The sequence below is a fragment of the Adiantum capillus-veneris genome, chromosome 3, assembly GCF_014529385.1.
Source record: "Adiantum capillus-veneris isolate H3 chromosome 3, ASM1452938v2, whole genome shotgun sequence".
NCBI classification, from domain to species: domain Eukaryota; kingdom Viridiplantae; phylum Streptophyta; class Polypodiopsida; order Polypodiales; family Pteridaceae; genus Adiantum; species Adiantum capillus-veneris.
Genome location: NC_140933.1, coordinates 92,558,386 through 92,581,810, shown reverse-complemented (window position 1 = coordinate 92,581,810; position 23,425 = coordinate 92,558,386). Strand labels below are relative to the sequence as shown.

Sequence of the window (23,425 nt, the reverse complement as noted above, 5' to 3'; positions counted from 1 at the left end):
TTCTTCTTAGCCTCTTTAGCCTTCAAATTAGGACACAACTTGATCAAGTGATCATTAGCTTTACAATAATGGCAACGCATTTTCTTTTTGCCCTTATCACCAAAATTTACAGACGAATTACTGCCAGAAGAAGCATTAGGAACAGAATTTTTTCCACTCGCAGCAAAACCATAAGAAGTGGTTGTATTGTTGTTACCACCCTTTCTCTGAGAAGCAATAAAAGCCTGTTCAACTGCACGCTGCCTAGTCCTGTTTTTTCTAGAAAGTGAGTCTTGCAACAGAAATGTGCATAATGCATCAAACTTGACAACTTTAGGATTTCCTTGGGTCATAAGTCTCCAAGTACTAACAAAAGTCTAGTAAGAATCTGGTAAGGCACAAAATGACAGCCCATTTGCAAGAGAATGATAAAGGTTCTTGCAAAAGTGTAGGCCAGTTAGACATTGTTTCAAGATAGAGCTTGAAAAAACTAACATAGGTGCTACCATCTAGTAAAATGTGGGCACACTTCACTCTATCATGAAATTTGAAAAATGTGGGCTCCAAAGGGGCACTGAGAAAATAGCGCCAGTATTACCTTCAAGGCAAGGATGCTTTGCTAAACAAAAGGGATTTCTGGTTGATCACAAGGCAGGCCATCCCCAAGCTTGGAGCGTGTAGCTAGAAGACGAGAGGTTCCACTTGTAAATTAGGCTTGACTGAGTTTTGCTATAATGGGATGAATTGACTGCCTCAGTTTGTGAGAGCCAATCTAAAACATGATGGATGGATGCCATCAAGGTCGCTTATGTGGGCATATGCGAAGTCCGAGAAAGTAGTACCCATGCCTTGACAGAAGATGTCGTCCATGTTTGACTTCTCGTCTCTGACGGTGCTTGCTTTACATGGAGGCACATGCATAACTCTAGGATGGAGCTTCCTATTGTAGTTTCATGTTTATCCACATAGCCTCTGTTTCATGTTTTAACATCAAATTTTTTTCATTTTTTAAAAATTTTGAATAATGTTGTTTAATTTTTATTCACAAGGAAACACCAAAAATTGAATGTTTTAAGCGCTAAAGCAGGGTTCAATAATGAGCGCGAAAATTTTAATGGCAATAATCGTGGTAATACATGCGGTAATATGAGCGGTAATACCCAGGTAATATTGAAAATACAAAAGCATGTCCCCGTCCCCCTTCTCTCTTCTTTGGCCATCCCATTTTGGACTCTCTCTACAAAATGTGGTAAAATATCTCGATAAATGTTTTGTGATTTTCATAGTGCAAGGGGGGGCGATGACTAAATTTAAAAAAAAAACTTTTTCTTCATCTCTCTCTCTCTCTCTCTCTCTCTCTCTCTCTCTCTCTCTCTATATATATATATATATATATTTCTATCGCTAGGAGGATCCCAAGGGGTTGGTGCCATGCAGTATGGCCACATAACTTATCGAATTTTTTGAAGAAACCACGTGGCATCTTTTGGAGGCTCGGAAGGCCACATTTCTCGATGAGATATGCGGCTCAAGTCACATTGTAACTGTCACACTTGGGGCATAATTGCGAAAAGTGGGTACACCTGATCATGCATACACCCATGTATGGAAAATTATTTGACCCGTATTCACTAATCTCGACTAAATTTGTGAAGAAGAAGAAGAGACTATCAACGAAATTGAAGAGAAGTGGAAGAAGAGAAGTTTCGTATCAATTCAACAAGATTTGAAGCTTCCAAAGCGTTTCGAGAAGAAGCCAATTGTAGTTAATAGGAAACACGAAGAAGCTTGGGAATAAGAAAATTGGCAAGCCATGAACCTCTTAAGATTTTCTTCAAGATGAGCCAATTAAGTCTTCGTAAGATCACAAAAGAAGAACTTTACCAAATGAGCAAATTCATAGAAAAGGCAATTGCAAATTTGGCTTGAGCTGAAGAATCCCACAAAGAAGAATCGATGGCATTGAAGGCCTTATTAGAGCAAAGTTGAAGCTTAAACCACCAGCACAAAGTAGAAAAGGAAGTTTCTCAAACAAGAATGCCTAGTTTAGAGGATGCAGCCAAAGAAAGAGATAGTCCAGTGGCCATCCCTAGAAGAAAAACACAGCTGCAAGGTAAGAATGTAGCGTTGGTAAAATGCAGCCCACTGTCTATCGGCCACAAATGCAAGCTTGGAAACCAATGGCGGACTCTCCGAGCCCTTTGCCTTCAAGTCCATTGTGGCTGCTTCAGGCTTCTCCTTCATGCTAGCTCTCCCACTATCATTGAGCTAATGGCTCAAATATCGTGTTAAAGTAGACTATGCAAACGTGTACAATTTGTGTGTGTGTGTGTGTGTGTGTGGTGGGGGGGGGAGAGAGAGAGAGAGAGAGAGAGAGAGAGAGAGAGAGAGCCAGCCAATTTGGCAATAAATTAGATTATTATTACAATGAATTCAATCCTAGAGATGTGCCTACTAGAGTGCAATTGGAAGGAAGGCCTACCAATAAACTCATCTTCATGCAACTTGCATATGACTTGTGGAAATAGTTCTTTGACCCCCCTACATATAGGCATACCACTAGCTCTGATGCTCATGAAACATTGAAATAGCAATAAGCCTCATAGGTACACACTCTTTCAAGAACTCACAGACTAAGGATCACAACAATTAACTCACCACCCAACTGCATTTTTGTTGACTAGGCTATGGACACATTAGAGGGTCACTCGTAAGCCCGTAATTTCAACAAAAGGGGTTATTTAGCCCTAGTTTAAAAACATTTTCAACGTTTAGAAGGTACCACCAAACGGGACATTCACAAATTGCTCCGGTCCTAAGTGACATGAGTGTGTAACTTTATGCACCATATTCCACATGTAAGATTAAGACTAGGGTTGTGTGAGCATGAGCCATTTTTGTGGCTATAAGCCACTGTTTTGTAAATTCTTGTTCTCATGGACCAAAAAAAAAATCATCAAATCCTTTCAGGGATTTATTCTCAAGGCATGTAGGGAGCTGAAAAAAAATATATATAAATATTTTCATGTAAAACTATTATTTTTTAAGAGCCATATTTTAGGTACAATCAAACAAAAATCACTCAAAAGTTTTGATACCCCATGTAGACCCTTTAAAAACCCTTAAAGCACATTGAAAGTTTTTTGAAAAATACATACAATGAGAGTCTATGCATACACTATTTTTAGATTAAAAAATTGCCGACTTGTTTTCGGCCTCAAATATGTGTATGCTGTTAAATTTAAAAGCCAGTTTTGTGGCTTCTTACTATTTTTAGAAAATTAAATTTTTTAATTCTACACTTTTTTGGGATAAATGGTATACAAAAAATTTTCTTTGTCATAGGGTCTGAATGGTATCCTATAATCATGGTTTCTTGAAAAATAGAGAGTCGTAGGGCAAATTTTTTAGGATGAGGCGTTAAGCCACTATTGTGGCTCAAGCACTTAAGTGGCTCAAACACAAACCTGGTGTTAAACATTGGAAACCCCATTTTGTGTTCAGATGTATAATGTCAAGACCATCACTAAAAAAGTTGTAGCTATCCTAATTTGTTTTAAATACTACTCCAAGAATTCATCAAATTAATATAATGATGCTAGTATAAGTTTACTTTGTGTCAATAATTATTTTTGCATGTGAGTAAAACCAATCTATATTGCACTATTTTCTTATTGGTTTACTTGTGAGAATTAAATATTTGTGGACTTTCCAAATGGGCATCTAATTTAATTTTGAAAAAGTGTCACAATTATATTTTTTGATGATTACCATTAATGTTACAGATTGCAGTTTCAATTTCATGTTTGTTCTCACAAATTGTGTCACAATTATAGTTTTTGATGATTACCACTAATGTTACCGATTGCAGTTTCAATTTCATGTTTGTTTTCACAAATTGTACCACAACCATGTATTTTTCTCTTTCGTTTTCTCCTACTATTATGTAGCTATAGTTGCTGCTATGTGTTTGGGTTTTCATATTGTTGAGCTATTGAGTAGATTGGGTCATAGTGTCGAGATATTGAGTAGATGGTGGATCTACAATATGAGGTGGGATAGAAAGGAAGGAGGACAAGAGAATAATGGAGTCATCCAAAGTAGACTACCAAATGAGCTATGTGACATGGTACACAATGTAAGTGGGGTCATAATTGGACTTGAGAAAATTCCAAATATATTTCATGAATGTGATATACCGACTCCAATTAGGCCCACCTCACCCTTCTCTAACTTTGCTTGCATCATGCAAAGTTCTATTTTGAGCTTCAAAGTTTGGTAATGAGCTTGTTGATATTCTATGTGCCTAGCGAAAAGAGTTAACGACATTACTAGAAACAGTTTCTATTGGGGAGGGTTGAAATCAATAAAAAAAAATTTGCAAAGATTTGAAGGCTAGAGGATACCAATAAATGTAGCGATGGGAGGGATCGTATTAGCTCCCATAATTAGAGCTCTAAACTATGTGACACAAGCTTGATAGAATAGGAAGAAGAAAGAAGGATGGTTTCAACCTTATAGAAACAATCCCAAGAGACCTCATGGATGAAATTGTTATTCGAAGTGATGAAAGAGAGTCAACAAACGATCCATTCTCTCTTTTAAACGTGTAAGGATGTCCAAGGCCCAATACCCATCATAATTTATCAATGCATGGTTTCGCTTTGCAAATTTATGGCACTGGAAGCCCCTTTTGATGAATTATTTCAAGAGAAACATAATTGTGATTCTCCATAACAGAGTACTCCTCTTAATTTCTCCTACTTATACCAAAAGTTTTGAGACCAGAGCATGTGCAAGATCAAGTGTACCCACTTTTGGTGATTTGTGCAAACTCGGACTATGTTAAAAAAAGCATTTTATGCAAATACTATGACATATTACCATATTTGTGCTCATTTGTGAGAGCCAAGAACTAATGTCCATAGAAAATACATAACCAAAAAAGCATTGAAAAGTTTTGACTGTTAGTTGGTCTTACAAAAGGAGTATATTTTGTATGTAAAGACTCTCCTAGTCTAACCTATCACGACATTGTACACAAGCTATCTATAAATACAAAAGATCCTACATTCATTTGATAGCTTATAAGAGCCTTAGCATGTTAAAATTACAATTCTGCTTATGGCTTTTCTATATTCTTTAGTGCCTGGTACAAGCTACCCATAGAAAGAACATTGATTGCAAAATAAGTACCACAAGCCCATCTTTTACCAACTTCGGTTGATTCCATTTCTTTAGTTCATCTATGGTGTCGATCTATGGGTTGTGAATTCACACTAGAGTTTTTGTATTTTTGTGTTGTCCAAGTGCTTTTTCTTAGCAGCTCACTTCTAGTTGGCCATGCAAGCGCATATAGGAGAGACTCCACATTAGCAAATGCTTGAGGCATGCTAAATGTCACACTTAGTACCCAACTGCTCAAAGTGGATACACCAAATCTTGCACCCACCCCTTGGAGTCATGCAAACATAGACAACAACAGTAGAGTCCCTATATCATTGTTGTTTGAATCAAGTGGAATGAGCAACCACAAATAGGTTGTTGCCATGCTCAAAGAAGTAATCCCAACAAGTCATTGAAGAGATAAGAAGTTGCTAACATATAATTATAGGCACTGCATAGTAGATCATTTTTGTCTATTGGGATACTTTGATTAGGGAGTCCCACACAATTATTTGAATGTTTGTGTATATCTATATCTCCTAAATGGCTTCAAAAAAAACAAATTGACTATACAAATACTACATAGTGCAAGGAAACTTTAACAAGAAGAAATCACTAAAAAAAAACATAAACAAGAATACAAATGTAAAATGACACAAACACTGCATGCACACTTGACCACCTCTTTATACAAACACATATAATACCCTTTAATTTTCCACTTTCATGAGGCTTTCATTTCCTAGACTCTCCGCCACTTATGCATTTGAGATATTTTGAAAGCATAATTTTTATAAAAATTGTGGTGACACAATCCCCTTGTCGACGAAGCTTACATTGCAAATGGATGATATTTTCATCAAGGATTACATTAATCTTACTTGAGCTACAATTACTCAATACTCCAATTCCAAGAAGAAAAAATGAACTCTCAACTAAATGTGATCACAGGTGATAATTTAGGTACAGAGATCGACGACCAGCCTTGATGCAAAGCAATGGGAGCAACTAGTACAACTCTAGCTTGAATATGAAAGTAGACATGATGCATCACCACCATTAATTGTTTGCAGCTCAAAGCAAGAGGACGATAATTAGCTGCAACCCCAGGCATGTTTTTGCACATCCAAACCCATTCACTGCATCCCAAAGTCACATTACCTACTACCATAGCCATCTTTTGCGAGCCCTCTGCTCCTCAAGCTTCTTGAGATGGTACCAATAAGAGGCAGCGCCAATCGCAGCAACGCACAGGGCACACATGAGCAAGGCGACCGAGACCTGGGCACTTGGTCTAGCCATGTGCAACCTGGGTACTTTCCTCAGCCTCTTGAGGACCCTCTCATTCATTTGCGACATAAACGTACTTGCTGATCTCTTCAGCCTTTGCATTCTGCTTCCTTGACCATGTGTGGCACGCGCACCGGGTGCTCCCTGCAGATGCCCCTTGACATGAGTACCTTGCTTCTTTACGGATTTGTGTTTTTCTTGATGATCGGCCTCATCGCTGACCCTTATTATCTTCTTCACTATTTCTTGATTAGGTCTGCTGTTTTTCTTATTGCTTTCATTATTCAGGTGATCACCCGCCCTGGTTTCTTTAACAATCTCCAATTGGGGTACTACTGCCATGTCCGGGTTTTCTTGGTGGGTTCTCTTGTGAAGCGTTGAGTAAGCTGCAGATTCAATGTGGGCATTGGGCTCTACATGGGTTTGCTTATTAGGAGGGGTAGATGCAGCTTGTCGCGTATGTTCGCCTGCATGATCAATCGGCTGATTAAAATCGATGCTCGTAAGAATGTGAGGTGGTGGGGTTGATGGTGTTGCAGATTGCACTAAACCAGAGTAGGATGAGTATGAAAGATCCTCTTCTTGTTGCGATACAGGTGCGTCATCTTCTTGCTTTTTACGTGGACTTTGCAGTGCTCCGGCTGTCTTGGCTTGTGCTTGAGCTCTGCTGCGAGTTGTCACTGATGGTGAGAATGAAGGCGAAGAGTTGCTAGATGGCGCTGACCTCGGCATACTTGAAGACCTCCCATACATGCCCGAATATGTGCTGCCATCGACAGATTCCTGCATATACAGCAATAATTAGTGGATACTTGGATGTGAATCTTTGCATGAGAAGTGTCGTACTGCGTGATAGAGCGGGGCATTCTGATTCACTCTGTGTAAAACTACTTTATTGAGGGCATTCATGGGAGTATTATTAAAATCCCTTAGCTGTGAATTTTCCAAAATCATATCACACCCTTTTCCTACAATTTTTTTTACTCCTAGGTAAATATTAATGTAAAATATACTTCTGTTGAACCCATGTGATAGGCACATATATTATCGCTAACCACCTGAGCCCCGGACAGAGCATCGACTCAATCATTTGACATCATACAATGCATGCTTATGTGCTTGCCATGGCTACTAACGGCATGTAGAGCCACATCATGCATCATTGTTTAGCTTCGCCATTATTCTTGTACTGACTACACGCAGCTATATAGGATGTTAAGCATAAAGTGTTGAGATGATGTGCTTATAGTTTCAAATAGAATGAATTGAAATGTGCACATACAGCTCAAGCTCCAATAAACTTGCATTGAGATGACTTTACTCTTGTTCTAATCCAATAGGAATCCGTATTTATTCGAAGCATGCATGCACAAAAACTTACCTCTCTTTTGGATCTCCTCCTTGTTATTATTTGCCTCTTTGATGCCTCCAGGTCTGCATGAGTCTGCAATGCTGCAGTCTGCAAGAACTCCTTGCTTTGCTTCTGTTGAAGGACAATACCATGAAAGTTGTGAGTTTAAACCTTATGAATGAGACAAGACACATTGTAATGACAAACAAGCAAATCATGGAATAGAATGACTGATGAACAGAAACAGCAAAGTAAATAAATTTGTCAAGATCAAGGGGAAGGGGCTTCTGATCTTGTTCTCAAAATTTCAACAGCGATGACAAAACTAATGAGATTATAACATAATTTGATAAGATCAGCACAAATAATTAATGAAGCCTCAATTGGCCAGATTGATGAGAATATAATTCATTTGATTAGGTTAAAAATTGAACACTTGACACATTAATCGACAAGATGATTGAGAAATTGAGGTTAATCATAACAAGCTCATACACAATCATCAAAGATTAACAGTACTCATTACACAAAAATTAGGGTTATTCTACTACCTTGGGCACAGGAACGTGCTTGTCTTCCAGGTACTCTTTGAGCTGATAACTCTTCATGTTGAGGATCTGCTCCACAGTGGGGTTGTCCATGGCGACCAATATCATCAGCACAGAGTCCCCCAGGAGCACTCAATCCAACGGTCCAAGCCTGTGGAGTAGATGGTCGGGACGTAAGGGCGGCACAGCTCGAGGTAACGGTGAGCCTACTTGCAGCAACGCCATGGCGGGTGCATGCAGCATATGCCCACAATCTTGCAGTTGAGACCGTTGGATCGTCGAGTCGACGGCTCGGGAACGTCGGAACAGCGAAGAGCCAAACCAAGAAATGGGTTGGGAGACGGAGGGTAACGTCTTCCCAACAGCTCCTCGTTGGCGCCTTTTCGCTCTCAAAGGTGTTGCGTCCTTAGAATTGAGGTTCAAACACCGTGCACATTGATTTTTCGGGGGAGGGGGAGATTTTTACACGTACTAGTCTCTCTCTCTCTCTCTCTCTCTCTCTCTCTCTCTCTCTCTCTCTGCGTCACTGTGTTCCCAGACGCTGTAGGCGACACCCGTCGGATGCAAGAGACACTGACGTGTGGCGGGGGGGGGGGGGGATTCCCTCCCCCTTTATCTATTAGTATAGAAGGTTTCCACTTTGCCTTATGGATACCACCATGTAAAATGTTTTCTCATCGGGCTCAATCAAATGATAAGATGTGTGTGTGTGTGTGTGTGTGTGTGTGTGTGTGTGTGAGAGAGAGAGAGAGAGAGAGAGAGAGAGAGAGAGAGAGAGAGAGAGAACAAATATATATCTTGGTGTGGAATTGTTGCATGGATGAGTGATGTGCATGTCTTTTCTAGGTCAACAAAACCAAATTGTAGTAGATTTCTAATTCCAATCAAGTAAGACACTCCAAAAAAATTGTCAAAATTAGGGAGTTACATTGGCATCATGTAACCATTTAAGACTCGTAATTAAAGAGGACAGGACCTTGAGCTCGTTGAGATAGTGCACTAGTCGTTTGCCCCTTCTAAAAGCAAAACCACATAGCTTCTCTCTCACGCTTTTCACTAGTTGATACTTTTTGCTAGCTCCATACTCATTGTATCTTTTATGTCAGGGCCCATCATAATATCTTCAATTAGGTAATCATTGTATCTTTTATGTTAGGGCCAATCGTAATATCTTCAATTAGGTGATCATTGTCTGTTGTGCGGCCTAATGTGTGAACGTTGCAACTAACTCAGAGAGCCACAAGAACTTGAGATTGGACAAAGAGAAAAAAAAGTTGAAGAATATTGAGAGTCTCAACCAAGGAGGTGGAGAGTGCAACAAAAAAATCAAAGCAATGAGGTAAGATTGGTATATTTTCATGTAGGTGTCTTTAGATCTCTTTCATTTCTTAGAGAATCTAAACATAATGATTTGTTGGTGGTATATTGTTTGTTTGCATTCAACTCGGGTTCTTTGTTCAACCAGACTGTTCACAAGGTAAGAAACATGCAAGGTGCATCACAATCGTTTTGTGAAATGATTCCACCTATTGTCGTTCGAAACATGCTGGATGAAAGAAGGTTCAAGAAAGCTCGACAAAAATGCAGTGATGGATTCTTGTAGAGTTCTACTTGGACAAGGAGGATGTTCAAAGGACTATTGAAAAAGTTGGAATTAGTAGGGTAGGTTGCAGGTCAAGGTCATGAAGAGAAACTTGAAGCACTCAAAATTGAAGGGCTCTTGGCTACCAAATTTGTCTCTTGTTTAGCTTATAAATAATTACAAGGTCAAGAATATGCATGGAGTGCCTTTTCACATGAATGCCATATATCTCGGTAAGAAGAAGGAGCTCAAGTTCAATTGTGGGAGAAAGGGGGGAGACCGGTTGCTTAAAGCAATTCAACCCTTGCTCACAAACATCACCATCAACCTGTCGACCTCTTTCTCCAATTTCCAAGCACGCGCGCGCACACACACACACACACTCTCTCTCTCTCTCTCTCTCTCTCTCTCTCTCTCTCTCTCTCTCTCTCTCTCTCTAAGAGCATAGAATTGACAGAGACAAGCTGTAACAGGGTGTAAGAAGTAGAGACAAGCTGTAAGAGGGTGTAAGAAGTACATGGAAGAGAAGATGTAGACTTGATTAGGGTACACAACAAACACAAAATAGCTTAAGAGTGGGGAGATGGAAAAATTTAGAGAATCTACACAAGAAAGGCCTAAAGATTGCAACCCCAAACTCGACTGCACCTCTTGTGGAGTTTGGTATTTGATATTTGATTTATTATTGGTGCTAGAAATTGGAGGCCCCACTTTTACACTTTAGTCCCACTCTAGTAATGAGTGGTACACACTACTTATTGCATGATCCTCTTAGGGTGAGTTCTCACTGTCCTATTTACAAAGCAGACATAGTGGCTTATTGATATTTAAAGATCTAAAATACTATGCAAGAATAAAATGACCGAGAGGATTTTTATTTGCCGGTGCCTCCTCGTCAACTCCCAAAATTCCAACCTACAAATCATCATGCACTCACTGTTAGGAAAATCAAATAGAAAGCAATAATTAGCCATTAAGCCAGCTATCCTAATTGCAGTTAACCACATGCAACAGGAGGTGCCCAGTCTCATAACATCCCTCCCACCAAGGATAGCCAATTGTCCTCACTAGAGAATCAACTGGACCGTGAGTAATGGAAAGTGTGGAGAAGGTTTGGGAAGTTGCGGAAAAAAAATTCAAGCATTCACTTGGCATCCTCTCGAGGGTGGCCTTTTAAGGTCAAAAGGTAGCGGTTATAAACCATACTAGTGCGTGTGGTGGTGGTCTCGTGATCTTGTTCTTCAAGGTCCACAAGTTAAGGTGGATCCTCATAAATGTGATGTGTAGGTAGGATTACTTTGAAAGATGTTAAAAGACTAATGTAGAATGCATTGTGAATGTGGCTAGCAGAAGAGAAATTAAGTATTAAAAGTCATTACAAGGTTAGGTATCATGTTTTAATATGCTTGGGCATTACACGATGACCCAAAACATAGTGACTATCCAAGCATGAGCTAAGATAACGGAGAATGGATCAGAAAATATTAATAGGTCTAATGTCCAGCATATCCTGCATCAAAACCATAGAAGGGACACAAAGGGTGTCCACAAATGGGAATATCTAAAAAGAAAACCACAAAAAATTTAGTACCTCATAGGCTAGTAAGCCCAATGTTGCTATGTAAGTAATTGAAGGATACAACACCCTATCGACTTTGTTGAATTGCATTTCTCATGAATGAAATATTGAAACATTATCATTGAGAAAGTGGTGTATTTCATGATACATAAATGTTTCTATGCAGAGATGGAGTTAGCATACCATTAGTAAATAAAGTAATGATATTTTACTAGCAACTGCACAACTTGGCATTCGGCTTTTTCATAGATAGTGCAAACCATTATAAACTCGATACTTATCTGAGTTTGGAGCTCACAATTCTTGAGAGAATCTGTACTGAAGAGTGAAGGCCTTGGTGATCTGTCAGCATTAGAACTAAAAGTGGCCTTTGTGCCTTTATTAGTATCATGAACATTGAAAAACATAAAGCATGGAGTTATCAATGATAAACCATAATTTTCAAGTAATTATTCATTTCTCTAAAGAATTAGAAGGGAGACAACTTACAAATGTGAACAGTTATACTCGCAAACACACACTAAACATGTGATGTGACCAAAACAGTCCTATAATTGCAAGGTTAAAATAAATACTTATTAATTTATTTGATATGTGATGATCCATGGCCTGGAATGATTATGACATCAAGAGAGACATAGAGTTTCTCATGGTGAGCTTTAAGTATGTTTCGTGCATGACATTACCTTCGGATAAGCAATGGTTGTTGATCTTCTTTGAGGATGATGAGGACAAGGAGTACAAACTAAATGTGTAGAAGTTTTGATCTCTGTCCAAACTAGAGAAACGAGAGGCCCTTTGTCCTGGTCAGTTACTTCAAACCAGTATTGAACTCTTATAGGAGAGTTTGAATTTAACTTAAAACTTGAAATAAAATAAAAAGAATTTATTATGCGACTTTGCTTTAAGGATTTTAACTTTGTTGGCATACGTGGATTTGGTTAAGTGAGCATAAAATTGAAGCAGAGAGTCCAAGCTTGCCAGTCGGTTGTTTGTATGGAGTCTTACCAAACGGCGAGCGAACATTCTTGAGCAAAGAGAAAACCGAGTGACTTTCTCACAAACATTGAGCAAAAATCCATGTGCTTCATAGCCTTTCTAGATTTGTAGAGAAGCAGTTCTTAAATAGACTAGTAAAGCTTCCAACAAGATTATTGAGAAGTCAACATATGAATATCCTTAGACATCAGACATTTTGTAGTCATTGTTGTCCAAGGAATTTCTAGTCAAATTTGTCAAAGGGATTGAATATGTGTAGAACAGTCAATCCAAAGTTATGGTCATTACAGGGATTGTAGAGAGAGAGAGAGAGAGAGAGAGAGAGAGAGTCGGCATGGTGGTGGCATCAAACCACCGACTGTTTTTAGTTTTTGGAGGACTCTTTGAGGGCTATTTTTTTAGTTTTGGAGATTTGATGCCACCACCATGCCGACTCTCTCTCTCTCTCTCTCTCTCTCTCTCTCTCTCTCTCTCTCTCTCTCTCTCTCTCTCTCTCTCTCTCTCCCCCAAGCTACCACGTCGACCACTCTTCGAGAAAAGTGTGCCTCAGCTTAGCCTTGAGCCGATTTTCTCAATTGTTTCTCTCACGAATGTTTTGGGTGAGTGGATGTTAAAAAATAAAATTACACAATTAATTGGAGGGGGAGAAGGAGAAAAACCTCTTGGAAAATTCATGAAAATAGAGTCCTATTTGAATCTACCATAAAGGGAATTTAGTATGTTTGCAAAATTGATTTCCCATCTCTCTCTCGCTCTTCTAAACTCTCCGGATGCATTGAGAAACGTCTTCTTCTCTCTCTATTGAAAAATATAAAAAACCTATTGAAAATAGTCCCTCTCTCTCTCTCCCGCACTCTTCTAAACTCTCCAGATGCCTTGAGAAATGTCTCTCTCTCTATTCAAATATAAAAAAACCTGCTAAAAATAGTATGTGCCGGCACGGACTGTTTCTAGTAGGTTCTTTTTTAGTTTTAAATAGAGAAACATAAACTCTCTCGCTCTCTTGCTCATGCGTATGAACTCTCTACATATACTCTGTCTCTTTCTATTAAAGCTAAAATAAAAACTACTGGAAACAGTCTACGCCGACGCAGAATGTTTTCAATTGGTTTTTTTAGTTTTGAATTCTCTCTCTCTCTCTCTCTCTCTCTCTCTCTCTCTCTCTCTCTCTCTCTCTCTCTCTCTCTCTCTCTCTCTCGCTTGCTCATCTAAACTAGACTTTTCTTGCTTCACACATGAGCTAGTGTGAGTGTGTGTGGAATAATGCCTCACAAATCAGCCCCCTCTCTCCTCTTGGTCGACCCCTCTTGCTAATTCCTCTTGCTAGCTTCCCATTGGACTCTCCAAGCTTAGCCAATAGGGATTAAGTGGTCAAATGAAGAGCCTTGTGAGATGTGTCCCTCTTTCCCCTTTAGTGAGTGCTTAATTAATTAGATTAATTCTATTAAATCCCCGTTGGACCTTTTCCCCTTCTGGCCAATAGGAATTAAGCAAGCCATTGGGTTGCTTAATTCCTATTGGACCCCTTGGCAGGCTGTCCAATAATAATCCAGGAGACTTAATTTTCATTGGTTCTTTTATAAAGTGTTTAAAAATTAATTAGACTAAATTCACTCTAACCTAATTCTCATTGATCCACCTCTATGGTCATCCAATAGGATTTGAGTACTCTTTGGGGGCAACTGGGCTAGGAACCTGACATGTGTCCACTATGCCCTTTGTGTAAAGGGGAGCCTTTGAGTGTGCGTGTGTGTGTGTTACCTCACCTCTTTCTCTCTCTTCTCCTACCTTTAGGGCTCGCCCCCTCCCATGTAGGGATCTAGGAAGACTTTGTGTACACTTACAAAGCATCCAATTTCCTTAAGCTTGACTTTTTGGACTTACCCTTTGAAATTTGGAACCTTAGCATTTTGGAAGTCTTAATGGGTTGAACCTTAGGTCTTTGAAGCCCATTGCTTGCACATTGCTCTTCTGCAGATGGTCCCCCTTTGGATCCCTATTTTCCCTCCTTTGGATCCCTACTATGACCAGTCTGCTAGCCTTACCAATAATCTAGTTTTTTTTTCTCCCCTAATACTTTTCCATATTAAATGATTATTTTAACACGAGAAAATCATTTAGGAGAATTAGATATTAGTTATTATGAGATTACCTCTCTCTTGAAATCATAGTCATCCTTGACTATGACGTAGAGATGATAAAGCATAGTCATTAGTCCTTTTCCTAGTGGGTAGAGGATCTCTATCTTACCCTACGACATCATTCCAGAATGGATGACTAATCCATTTGGCACTTGAGAGCCTAAGCTGTCGCAAGCATGTATGTACATTAGTCCTATCAATCTTCTATAGTAGAGTGACAAGCTCTACCTAGTGTTTGGAAGACGTCGTCTCCACAAACTTGATCCTAAGCATGGATACTACTTAACATTTGTGCACAATAAAGAAAAATAGGTCTTATAAGACAAAAACTTTGTTCATTTTAAACATTTGTACATTTTCTTACTCTAGGAAAGCATTGTCAGCATTGACAAGGTTTAGGTTATCCTTTAATTATATGCCTTGCATCCATCTAGCATCTTCAAAAGGATAGTTCTTAAAATTAATAAGATACCATCGAATAATTTTACTGCCTCTCAATACCTTGTCTTCATGTTGAAAAATGGACTCGGGTTGCAGCACCTCTTCTTGGTCCTCAATCTCCGGTGGGTCTTCAATAGTTGATTCTTGAGGTGGCTCTCCTTTGTAAGGCTTTAGTAGGCTCGCATGAAAAGCATTTTGTATGAGCCAATGATTGGTCAACTTAAGTTGATAGGCCATCTCATTGATTGGTCTAAGAATCTAGAAGGGACCTTAGTACCTTTTTGCTAACTTAGCATAGTACTTTTGGTGTCCCATAGGATTCTGGCCCGTCGTGTGCCTTACTCGAGCCTTGGGAAATTTAAGCAAGAGCCAATCATTTTCTTTAAAGGTTTGGGCTCTTCTGTGCTTATTAGCAGCAGATAGAGATAGCATACTTAATCTTTTGGAAAGATTCTTGTAGGTCTCGGTTATACTCATCTGCAGCAGCGAAGATCTTCTCATGTACTTTAAGTAGCAGGGGACTTTTGGATCTTCCCTCAATTACCTCAAAAGGTGCCTTTCCCGTGGAAGTATTTACAGTATTATTGTAGGCATACTCCACTAAGGGTAAGTACTTCTCCCATTGGGAACTTTGATCTACTTCCGTTACATGGGCTTTTAGTAGATCAAGAATTGTTAGGTTAGCTATTTCACTTTGGCTATCCGTTTGCGGATGATAGGCCGAAGAGAAGTTTAGCCTTGTCCCTAAATTCTCAAAGAGACCCTTCCAGAAATTACTGGTCATTCTAGTATCTCTATTTGACACTATGGACATCGGCAAGCCATGGTACTTGAAGATTTGTGATATGAAGAGGGTTGCCATTTGATGGGCTTTGATAGTCTTTTTGACAGGTATAAATAAGCTTGTTTGATGAACATGTCTACTATCATCCATATTCCCGTATTCCCATGGATAGACTTGGACAATCCAAAGATAAAATCCAGGGATATGCTCTCCCATGGTGAATTAGGGATTGCCAAAGGGTGAAGCAATCCAGGTTGCTTCCCTCTATCAAACTTCGTCTTTTGGCATACCACACATTTAGAAACATACTCTTGTATGTTTGCTTTCATGGCAGGCCAATAGAAATATGTTTCAATCCCTTTTAGGGTAGACTGAATCCCTCTATGCCCCGCAATAAGGAGGAGCATGAGATTCATACATTACTTTCTCATGTAGTGAGTTAGTAATGCATAGTCTATTGCCATAGAGAAGATAACCATCTTGTAAGGTAAATGGTTCCTCTTTCTTCCCTAGTGCAAGGGCTGAAATCACATCTCTAAAATCGGGATCAATAGCGTACTCATCTATCATATAAGATAGATCATTGTAGTTGCTATGGAAATCACATTTACTCTCGGCCGTCTTGAGAGTGCATTGGCTACTTGATTATGCTTGCCAGCAATGTGAGGAATATGAAAATGAAATTGCGAAAGTAAATTCGCCCACCTCATTTGTTTGTCGGATAGCTTGGTCTACGTCATGAAGCTTTGGTGATCCGTCCGCAAAATGAAAGGAGTCCCCAATAAATAGTGCTTCCACGAGTCTAAGGCATGTAGAACTGTGAGGAGTTCCTTTTCATATATGCCTAGAGCTTGCTCAAGAGGGTCGAGTATTCCACTTTCATAGGCTATGGCATGCCCTTCTTGGAGAAAAACAGCTCCAAGGCAATCACCACAAGCGTCACATTGGACCTCAAATGGCTTTGAGAGATCCGGCAGTGTAAGCACAAGTTGCGAGATAAGCTTTTTGAAAGCATTGTTCTCCTTGGAAGACCATGTATACCTAACGTTTTTCTTTGTTAAGTCATGTAATGGTCCCGCAATTTGTGAGAACTTTTCTATGAAGCATCTATAGTATACACACATACCTATAAAGCTTCTTAGTTCATGAAGATTCCTTGGATTAGGCCATCCTTTTATTACCTCTAGCTTTGATCGATACATTTGGATGCCATCTTGAGAGATAATGTGACCTAAATAATGATTCTTTTGATTAATATAGAGTTTATTCTCTCGTAAGACTTGAAATATTACCTGGAGGTGTTGCTTGTGTTCGTCTAATGAATTAGAGTAGATGATGATATCATCAAAGAACACTCTAGTAAAGGTTCGATGATGCCTAAATAGCTTCTCCATCAAGCGGTTGAACGTGGTTGGTGCATTGGTCAAGCCAAAAGGCATGACAATGTATTCATAAAAACCAATGGTAGTACGAAATGCAGTCTTTACAATGTCTTGATCAACTATCCTTATTTGATGGTAGCCACTTTTTAGGTCAATCCTAGTGAAGTAGGTCGACCCTTGCAGCTTATCAAATAGATCCTCTATCTGTGGAATGGGAAACCTATTTTTGATAGTGATCCTATTTAGTGCTTTATATTCGACACACATACGATATGTGTTGTCTTTCTTTTGCACTAATAGCACGAGTGAACAAAATGGAGATGAGCTAGGCCTAACCAGGCCCTTCTCAACTAGCTCATGCACTTGCCGCATAATCTCCTCTTGTTGAGCTTGAGAAACTCTATAAGGAGGTTTATTAGGCAGTGAACTTCCTGGAAGAATTTCAATTGCATGGTCATCATTGCCTCGTTTACGAGGTAGTTCACAAGCGATGTCGTCAATAAAAACATCTTGAAATCCCTTGAGAAAATTGGATAACTCTAATTTCTTGTGATTGTTTATATTTTCTTTTGCTAAATCATTAGGTTCATTTTGAGAATCTAACAAAAATCATGTACGCAAAAATAGAGCTCTTTATTGACTTATTGAAATCTTGCGTATGTACAATGGGTATGGTTCTACCCAACTCCTTAGCATCTCTGTACATATCTTTTTCCCTGAACCTAAGTAGATTTTCCTTTCAGGGAATTTAACATTGGCAGCCATGCAATCAAACCATGGTGCCCCTAGGATTACGTCCTCGTGCTTGAGAGGAGAGATAAAGAAGTCCTCTTTGTCCACATAGCTTTGGACATGGAGTCTCAATTTCCCAATTAAGGGAGTGACTGAAGCTTCGTGTCCCTTGAAAGCACCATCGGCGGGTAGAACATCTCCCATCTCATAGGCTTGAATGCCTAGCTTGGTGACCAACTCTGTGGATATGAAATTGTGAGTAGAAACAGGGTCAAAGAGAATAAAAGTATATTCATGTTCTCTAACCTTTCCCCAAGCATGGCATAGAGGAGATCCTTTGTGGAGAGATTCCTCTTCTTGGATTTCGACCAAGGTAGCTCTAGGAGGCTCGTTTTGTGTATTCTTGTGGGGGCAAGCACGATAAGCACGCCCTTGCTCCCCGAACTTGAAACAACGGTTATCTTTACGATAACACTCAAGTTCTTCAGGAGAGAGTTCATTTTTGCCTTTATAACTCTCTTCTCCTTAGCTTTGTTGTTGTTGGCGTTGCCTTTAGGAAACTTTTGGACATTTTCCTTCCGCTTAGGCTCATTGTTACGGTCCTTGTTCTCCTTGGGCTTAAGATTTCTCTTAGCCCCTGTTTGGAAATTGCTTCGTGAAGCCACGTGGTATGGGGTATGACCGCAGATATGGTGTGTGGCCTTTGGGAGTTGACATACTCCACCATATCTTCAGTTAAGCCCGCACAAAATTGTTGTTTTAATTTCTCTCCAAAATCCATCTTTTTGAAGTAGTGGCTTTGAGATGTAAGTCCCAAACTTGTCTACATATTTGTGAATGGATTTGTAGGGAGAGAGCTTCAAGCTTCGCCATTCGGGTGAGTACTTTTTCTTTGGCATCGGTGGCCAAAAAGTGCTTCATGATGGAAGCTCTTAAAGCTTTCCATGTTTGTGGAGCTTCACTGGTTTCTCGTAGGCTAGACCACCATTGCTTGGCAGACTTTTGAAAATGCATAGCTATGTGGCATAGCTTAGAGGACTCTGTAAATCCCTCATCTCCAAACGCCGCATCAACTTTCTGGATGAAAGCCAAGACTTGTTCGTAGCACCAAAGGTGCCATAGTAGGTAAGGAAAGAGATGTTCTTTCCTCCCTCTTTGAACTTATTGAGCTTGGATGATCTCTTCCTCACGGCATAAGATTTCCTATGGCCTCTTCTTTTTGGTGGTTCAAAAGTTGCACCATCACTTTCTTCAGAGGAGGAAGAATTTAGGAAGGATGGAGAAGAGGGTGACCACTTTCTCGCCTTTTTCTTCCCTTGGTCTTCCTTGTCTGCACCTGTTACGGCATGAGTCGCACATGCGGTCCTGCGGAGGTCTGGGCATTGCGGATCAGGAGTCATGCGGTATGCGGCGGCCGTGGCGGCAGTTCTTCACAAGATATCATGGGACAGGAGGAGTGTGTGCACCGTTCCCGATTTGCGCTGGAGCAGCGGTTGTATATGGGGGGCATACCTGTCTTTTGATGTAACCAACCTTTATGTTATCCATTACATCTGCTGTTGTAACTCTGTGTCCGGATTACATATGAATGAAGCAAGAGGTGTTCTGTGCCTGTGTATTGTGTACTGTCCTCTATCCTATTTCCATGTGTTGATGTTCACATAATGTAGTTTGCGGGTAATCATTCCCGTAATGCCTATTGCTCATGTGCGGGCAATAGCCATTACATATGGCGACCACGATGCGTGATGGATGACTTGCGATGAATATGCATGCGCACTAGGTCGTAGGGTCCGCCTGACCCTGTGGTTCCAATTGTAGGAAGATGTCGGAGGAGAGGCGGTTCGGATGAATTTGTTTTTTCTTCACCGCAGGCTGAGGAATCTGTATCTCCATCACCAAGCTCGGTGCGTGGTAGGTGGTTGCGGTAGGCGAGGCGTACTCCACGCAGTCAATCATGTCCTCCTATCATACATTCACCCTCACCCGCACAGGTTGCTCCACCACCGTCTTCGGTAAGCAGTCCGGGGGTGTCTCCGCCACGGTCCCCACCTCCTAGTGCTCGACAGCTTTTTTCGGGAGGAGGTACAGTTGGGCAAGGGATGATGGCACATCCTCAAATTAAGTATAGTCGGTTTTGAGGTCTTTTGAGAGAAGACCCTAATGCACATTTGCGCCAATTCAATAAAGCTTATGGATTGAATCATCCTGGGGTGGTGATTCCTCTCCATCAACAATCAGTGTTTGAATCTACACTCTCGGGGAAAGCTGCGAAATGGTTGTTCGAATACCCTGATGATCATTTTCAGACATATGTGGAAGGATCCAGAGCATTCTTACGAAGGTTTAGAACGGAAAAGACAGTCCCTCAACATTTGGAAAATCTTCGAATGTTGCGGCAGAAGTCATTGCCAATGGAGGATTACGCTGCAAAATTTCGGATGCTTTTGCAGAGGGTACCTCAGGCACAAAGGCCGGCAGCAGAAGTGCTGAATGATTATTTTTTGCAGGGGCTCAACAAGGATCTCAGAACTGCTATGGAAACAGTGGATAAGGTAACTACTCCAGTGGATAATGTAATTTCTAGGGCTATAGTAGCAGGAGAAGCTTTAGAGGATACAGAATCCCCAAAGAAATCAAAGAAAAAAGACAGGAAGAAATCTCATCGGAAGTTGCAAGACAGTGGCAGGGATAGTTCGGAGTCGGAGTCCGTAGTATCAGACTCTTCAGACTCAGGCAGCAGCAATTTGGGGAAAGAGTCGGAAGAGACACCTCGGAAAAAATCCCAGCGTCATGGGAAAGGTGTTTCATCCGGATCGTCGGAATCTGCTGCGGTGGCTAAAATTCTGAAGGAACTATGGTGTACCCAGTGTCGGAATCCCTGGGCCATGCTGCTCAGGAGTGCGCAATGAATCAGATAGGGCAGGGACAAGAGCCTGCTATGGCGATGGCTCATGCTCATACATCAGAGACGCTTGTGCAAGGTCAAGCAGGAGGACGGGGTCAAGGGGGAGGATGAGGTCGCGGAAGAGGTGGCCGAGATCCTAATCGCCCCAAGACATGCCTTTTCATTTTGGGGGATGGACATTGGCGATTTGAGTGTACTGAAGCTATGGAATACGATCGGAAAAAGCAGGAACACTCTGCAGGGAAATAGCCTAGTGTGGCTATTGTTCAGATTGAAGGACTGGAGGAGTCTGACCCAGTGGTTTCATTAATCACGCGATCGTGTAAAAGTGTGGTTCCAACTCCCAATGTGAAAATTCCGGATTGGTCGGTTCACGAAGAAGTGCGGAAAAAGACTGTGTCCTGGTTGCCACAATCCGCACCATCAGTGAAGACAACAGGACCATCGACATCGACTATGCCATCGACTGTGGGTTTGGAAATAAAGGAAGGGAAAGCTGGAAATAAGGATAATATTAAAGAACAGGAGGAGTGGAATTCAGTTTGGAAAGAGGTTCTCATATCACCAATTCAATGGTCGGGGTCGTCGGGGTCGAGGAGACTCTTCTACATGGCAACAACCACAGATAGGGCAGGGACAAGAGCCTGTTGTGGCGATGGCTCATGCTCATACATTAGAGAAGCCTTTGCAAGGTCAAGCAGGAGGACAGGGTCAAGGGGGAGGACGAGGTCACGGAAGAGGTGGCCGAGATCCTAATCGCCCCAAGACATGCCTTTTCTGTTTGGGGGATGGGCACTGGCGATCCGAGTGTATTGAAGCTATGGAATATGATCGGAAGAAGCAGGAACGCGGTGCAGGGAAACAGCCTAGTGTGGCTATGGTTGAGATTGAAGGATTGGAGGAGTCTGATCCAGTGGTTTCATTAATCACGCGATCGGGTAAAAATGTGGTTCCAATACCCGATGTAAAGATTCTAGATTGGACGGATCAGGAAGAAGTGCGGAAAAAGACTTGTCCTGGTTGCTACAATACGCACCACCATTGAAGTCATCAGGACCATAGATTGTAGGCCTGAAAATAAAGGAAGGAAAAGCTGGAAATAAGGATGATATTAGAGAAGAGGAGGATTGGAATTCAGTTTGGAAAGAGGTCCTCACGTCGCCAATACAAGTACCTCTGGGTTCATTGCTGAAATTGGTCCCGAATTTTCATAATGGCTTGCTGCGACAAACGTCCACAGAGCTGAGAGAATTCGCCATCGGGAAAGTTGAAAGCGAGGAGGATGATTCAGCCCCGTTGCCGGCAAATAGGATCACGGATACCCGCATTCCAAAGCTTTCAGTTAGATACCATGGAACATATATTGACAAGGTACTATTGGATGGAGGAGGGGGAGTAAACATTATTACTCAAGCAGCTTGTGAGCGTTTTGGACTCGGTGATTGGGAGCCTGCACCCTTTGTAGTCCGCATGGCAGATCAAAGAAGAGTGCAACCAGTGGGGTTACTTCGAGGCATTGTCTTGGATGTGGCGGGCTTATCTTTTGTTGTTTCCTTAGTAGTCTTGAATATTGAGGATCATAATCAGGATTATCACATTATCTTGGGGAGACCCTGGTTACGACAAGCGAGGGTAAAGCATAATTGGGAAGCAAATATGCTTACAGTAAAGACCCTGGTTACGACAAGCGAGGGTAAAGCATTATCTTGGGGAGACCCTGGTTACGACAAGCGAGGGTAAAGCATAATTGGGAAGCAAATATGCTTACAGTAAAGAAGGGTAGAAGGAAAGTGCGGGTGATGTTGGGAACATGCAAACAACCAGTTCAGGCAGCATGGCCGGTGATAGCAGAAACAGTAAATATGGTGGAAGGATTAGAAGAGGATGAAGAGGAGCAATTTCTGAAAGCTAATCCAGATTTGGTTTCTTTATATCTGGCGGATATTTCTCTGGTTCTGAAGGGGAACTCGGTGGGGGCATCAGGAACTCCAGCAGGAATAGGGGAACGACAACAAGTGTTTCCAAGTCCAGAATCATTGGAGGACGTTATTCAGCAAGAACGTGCGTTTGAGGCGCAGATGGAGAAAATTACAAGGATTAAAGAAGATGAATTAGAGAAGGTCTTTCTTGGGGAGCAAGCAGAGTCGCAGCCCATCTACATTAATAAGCAGCTTGAGGCAAGTTTCAGGGTGATTTGATTAAGTTACTAACAGAATTTAAGGATGTTTTCGCATGGGAATATGCGAATATGCAAGGATTGGATCCTAAGTTTTATCAGCATACGATAAATCTGAAACCGGATGCGGTGCCAGTGAAGCAACACTCATATAGGATGAATCCGAATGTGGCAAAGCAAGTTAAGATGGAAATTGATCGTCTTTTGGAGGTGGGTTTTATTACCCCTATTGATAATCCGGAGTGGATTTCTCCAATTGTGGTTGTTCCAAAGAAAAACAAGCAAATCCGAATTTGTGTGGATTACCGAAAATTGAATGCGGCTACTGTTCCAGATCCTTTTCCTTTTCCATTCTTGGATTCCATTT

General features: G+C 40.9%; 1 protein-coding gene across 1 annotated transcript; it reads right to left on the bottom strand.

Moving 5' to 3' along the window:
• Window positions 1-5,933: 5,933 nt before the first annotated feature.
• LOC147461311 (uncharacterized) lies at window positions 5,934-8,722 on the bottom strand. Its single transcript, XM_086500637.1, has 3 exons — window positions 8,338-8,722; window positions 7,817-7,918; window positions 5,934-7,218 (listed from the first exon to the last, which is right to left on the bottom strand). The coding sequence occupies exons 1-3, from the start codon at window positions 8,440-8,442 to the stop codon at window positions 6,310-6,312; spliced, it is 1,116 nt and encodes a 371-aa protein (XP_086356763.1). The 5' UTR covers window positions 8,443-8,722; the 3' UTR covers window positions 5,934-6,309.
• Between the last annotated feature and the right edge of the window lie 14,703 nt (window positions 8,723-23,425).